Source organism: Atta cephalotes (assembly GCF_000143395.1).
Source record: "Atta cephalotes unplaced genomic scaffold scaffold00035, whole genome shotgun sequence".
NCBI lineage: Eukaryota > Metazoa > Arthropoda > Insecta > Hymenoptera > Formicidae > Atta > Atta cephalotes.
In genome coordinates this window covers 467191-471808 of record NW_012130099.1, presented here as the reverse complement: position 1 = coordinate 471808, position 4618 = coordinate 467191, and the positions used below count along the sequence as shown (strand labels likewise).

Genomic DNA, 4618 nt, shown 5'->3' with positions numbered 1-4618 from the left:
AGAGAGAGAGAGAGAGGAGGAGGGGGGAAGAAGGAAATATTACGTGATTTCAAATTTGCAATTTGCAGAAATGTGCATATTGGAATTTTCTTCTAACTACTTGCTTAAGTGCGAGTAACATTAACTGCATTTCCGGTGCATCGCCATCGTAACATTCCCAAGAAGTTTCATCCTGTTGAAGATACCACGCACACGTCTCTATCGAGCTGAGACATTGGCTAACTTTTAAAGTGTCATTACGAAGATGCGAGGTATCTCTCTATATTCTGAGTCTCGCAATGCTTCGCGTATATATCTAACAGTTAATATAAGCCCTGCATACAAATGTTACGCAATGTGAAATTTTTAATTTAAATTTACGAATTTTTTGAAAAGCATAAAATAAAACAATAAATTATAATATGCAATATTTTTTTAACATATATTATTTCATAATAATTCTAAAATAGATTTAAATAGATTTATAATAGATTAGCTATAATTTTCTAGAAATATGTAATTTTTTTTGAAAATTATACGCTAGAGATGCTTTTATAAAATTATAGCAAATCTAAATGACGAATTTGTTATGTCAAAATTTTTATATCTTAAAATTTACTTTATTATTACATTTATCTTTATTATTATATTTATTTATTATGTATATTTACATTAAATTTACTTTATTATTACATTTATTATAATTATGTATCCACAATTATCATATTAAAATTTGAAAAAATTATTAAAATTATAAAAATTATTTATCTAGTTTTGATGTGGCCACTAATTGTGTCATTTTATTTTAATTTAATATGTTAAATTATGAAATATTATTTTCTTCAATCATATATTTTTATTAGTAAATTTCAATGCTAATAAAGACTTAGTGTTAGTCGAATTTACGTATTTTATCTTATTAAGTTATTAAATAATTTTTAATTATCTTAACATCTAATTTACTCGTCTCTTGATCCTTTAATTTTGTTTATTATTAGGCAAATAAACGAATGTCATTCTGTTTTTCTTTATTATAGTTAATCTACTATAAAATAATCTAATTGTTACAAATAATACATGTAGTAAAAAAAAGTTTTGTAAAAATATATGTTTATTATACAATACATAGTTTATTAAATCCGTTAGATCGATCGTGTGCACTTTGAAATCGTTAAAGCGATTTTGATAAAATTCACCCTAAGATTTTGGTTCTCACTTTTACTTTATGAATTAAATACTATTGAATATTGTGAAAAGTCGCCGAGTACATTGAACCGAGTGCATTTGGAGCTCTTTCATTCTACACACCGCGACACACCTTTATATTTTGGTTATTGCGAATTCCCGAGAAAGAATTTCATAACGCGCGCAAGCGACGGCAAATGCGAATGATAGAGAGAACGCTCGCAAAATTAATGGCGGCAATTAAATTACTGGTTATTTAATAACCGCGGCCGTAGGAAAAAACGTGGCCATCGTAACATCGTTGTTTAAACATAAAATTTAGTGCTGCCGTAAATAATGCCACTCGCATTGTTTTATTGTTGAGATATTTCAATGTCTTTAATGAAATATAAACTTTACTGCTCACAAAACGTCACTTCGTTTGTCATGTACGATTATAATTTTCGTGTAGCAGTATCCTGTCAGTTATTCAATGTACAAACAAACAAATCATATTGAATTATTATAATCAATCTGCAAAATTATTTTGATAAAAGAAAGTAACATTAAAATTTTATTTTTCTATGAAAATAAAAAGAAAAATTAATATCATTATGCAATAATTTGTCTACTTAATATTCGATATTTTTTTTCAACACTTTTTAAAATCATTATTCAAAATAATTGATAATAAAAGATACAGTGTTATATAATCAGTGTTATATAATCAGTCACAAAAATATCATCGGCATTTTATGGCAGAAATACATTTTTAAGTTAATTCTTACTTTCCTTTGTGGAGTCATTCATTTCAGTAAAGTACGTATCAAAATTATATAGTTTCATCAATTATTATTGTTATTTCGCTTTTTAATCGTATACTAGAAGATTGAAATTAAGTAAAAATGCGGTTGAGAATCATCTATTACGACGTAATTCGTTAATAGAAGTGTAAAACGTGAATGATCATATAATAGTGGGTGAGGAACAAAAAATAACGAGGATAAGCAAGGATTATGGTTGTTTAAATTATTTGTTTATATTTTTATTTTTGTAATTTATATGTGAAATTTATTCTAGTATGTTATTTAATTAAAAAGTAGCATTTCTCCTTCTTTATGAATTTAATTCATTTCATTACAAATTGACAACATCATATGTCTAAGAAGAAGTAAACTTAAAGAGGAAGTAAACGTGATTAAACTTTTGGGCATCGAAGCGTTTAATCGCAATGATGCATGAATTATTCCTGATTAGATTTTATGATTTAAAGCTAACAGTAACGTAACCGCGTTTATTTACTTTATAACTTAACATTAGTTCGTAACTAACATTTTGCCTCATGTTGACGCATGTTATTGTTGATAATATCGGCGCACCCTTGTTCGCTGTTGCATATACAAATGCATATACATATATATTTCACCGACACCTAGACCCAAAACTGTGGAGATACAGAGAACGAATGAGAGTGTAATGGAGGAGAACTTTGCTCCGAAAGTTTCCAAGGAACTCTACTTTTTTCTCATTTACACCTGGACTCCGATATACCCGCGAAGAAGTAGAGCCTGTGAAAGAGTAGCGAAACGATAGTTTTTATGTCCCGCTCCTGTTGCCTCGTCTATCAGAACTTATATATCTAGCAGTCTAAGTATCTCAATATATGTCCAGAGGTGCGAGAAAACCAGTGATGTGAAAAATAAAACTTTAAAGTTAAATTTACTAAGTTGTTAAATTAATTTACGCAAAAAAAAAATCTTCTTTAGTATTCCCTTACAAATTCTGGCTTTTTAAGAGTTTTAACGATTATTTTTAATACGCAAAAGAATGAAAAGTTTAGAAAGTTCTAACAAATTTGAAACTATTACATAGAAATTTTTAAATCTTTTATATACTAAAATTATTTTTTATACGTCTAATATCTTTCTATAAGTAGAATTTTAAGAGCTCTATCAAATTATGACTTAAATCAATTCCGATTAAAATGTAAGTATTATTTACGTACGATATTACTGATATAACATGTTATACCAATTTATATAACATTTAATAGGCATTTCTTTGGATTCATGGATTTCTTATGTCTAATTATCAAAATTATTTCATAACATAAATTAATAATAACTTAGAAATTTGGAAAAAATCCAATATTTTATCAATTATTTCGAAACTGAAATGCAAAGAGAGCGTTCTAATAGTATTCTATAAATGTAATTTTACGTAATATGTCCAAGCTTCCTCAAAATTTCCGTTTTTCAATATCTTTAATCCCTTAGAGATGATTCGTGCGTACAGGATATATTAGCATGGTTGGAGAGAGCGAATTTATGTGAACAAATTACAGGGGTTGCGTTTCAGCGATCGATCGTCCCTTTTCGAACCCGAGCTTGCAAGTACTGGCTTGCGACATATTGTACCACGATAAATCGAGCTTCGACGAGCCTCAGAGTCTTATCGGGAAACCAAGGATTAACTGACACAGCTAGGAAATGCTAAGCTCGCATTCACTCGTCGACTAGAAAATCTTGCATTGAACTTGAAGAGTCAGAATATTTGGAAATTTCTACGATTATTGTTTAGTACAGATATTGCAAGTTTTATAATGGAATTAAAAATTATAACATAATATATCGCAATGAGTTCAAAGACTTATAATTAAATTGTGCACTTGCGGAAATAGTTAAGTTAAAATAGAAATTTAATTAGAAATAAAATTAAAGAAAAAAAGAGTATAAATATTCATGAAAAGTTTTGCATTTCTAAATAATCAAATTCTTTTAGCCTTATCTTGAAATTTCAAATTTTATGCTGTTAATTATATTACTAAGTACAATCTTTAATTTTTTCTGTTTGAACCTCATTAAAGTCTTTAAAAGTTAAAAAAAATTTTAGACGTGTTCACATTTGAAAACTTGCGAAACGGACTTCAGTAATTTCTTACATATAGAAAGTTGAGCAACTTTGCGTTTTAAAATTGCGTTTCAGTATTTTCGACATCGGGGCAAAAGTTAGAATTAGTGAGCGAGAAATATATGTTTTATCGGGTTGAATTTTACGAAGCTCGAGACTTTACTAATGCGAGTGCGCCTTGGGGCGAGTAACCGTTTAGATGGCACATGCTAACAACGAGACTTCCTTTTGGAAGATAACGTGACAAAATCTCAGGAAATGTAATTCGTCAGACGAGACCAGAGCGTGTCTGAGGAATCTTGAACCTCGCCAGGGTAAAGGAATCCAGGATGCAAGTGGAACGAACCGAGGTCTCCGAAGGATGCAACGGGAATGTTCTCGAGAAATTGCAACCCTGGCATAGTATTGCACATGAAGAGAGAGAGAGAGAGAGAGAGAGAGAGAGAGAGAGAGAGAGAGAGAGAGAGAGAGAGTAGTAGAGAGACGACGACGGACGGACCGGACCGGACCGACGTACGTACGTACCGTACGTACGTACGTACGTACTTACTTACTTACTTACGTT

General features: G+C 29.9%; 1 protein-coding gene across 1 annotated transcript in view; it reads left to right on the top strand.

Annotated features, from left to right (window-relative positions):
• LOC105621605 overlaps positions 1–4618 on the top strand; it is a 117884-nt gene that overhangs the window by 25164 nt on the left and 88102 nt on the right. Inside the window, exon 2 of the mRNA XM_012203073.1 lies at positions 3729–3737. Coding sequence (XP_012058463.1) covers positions 3729–3737 — 9 coding nt within the window. The remainder of the gene's footprint in view (positions 1–3728; positions 3738–4618) is intronic.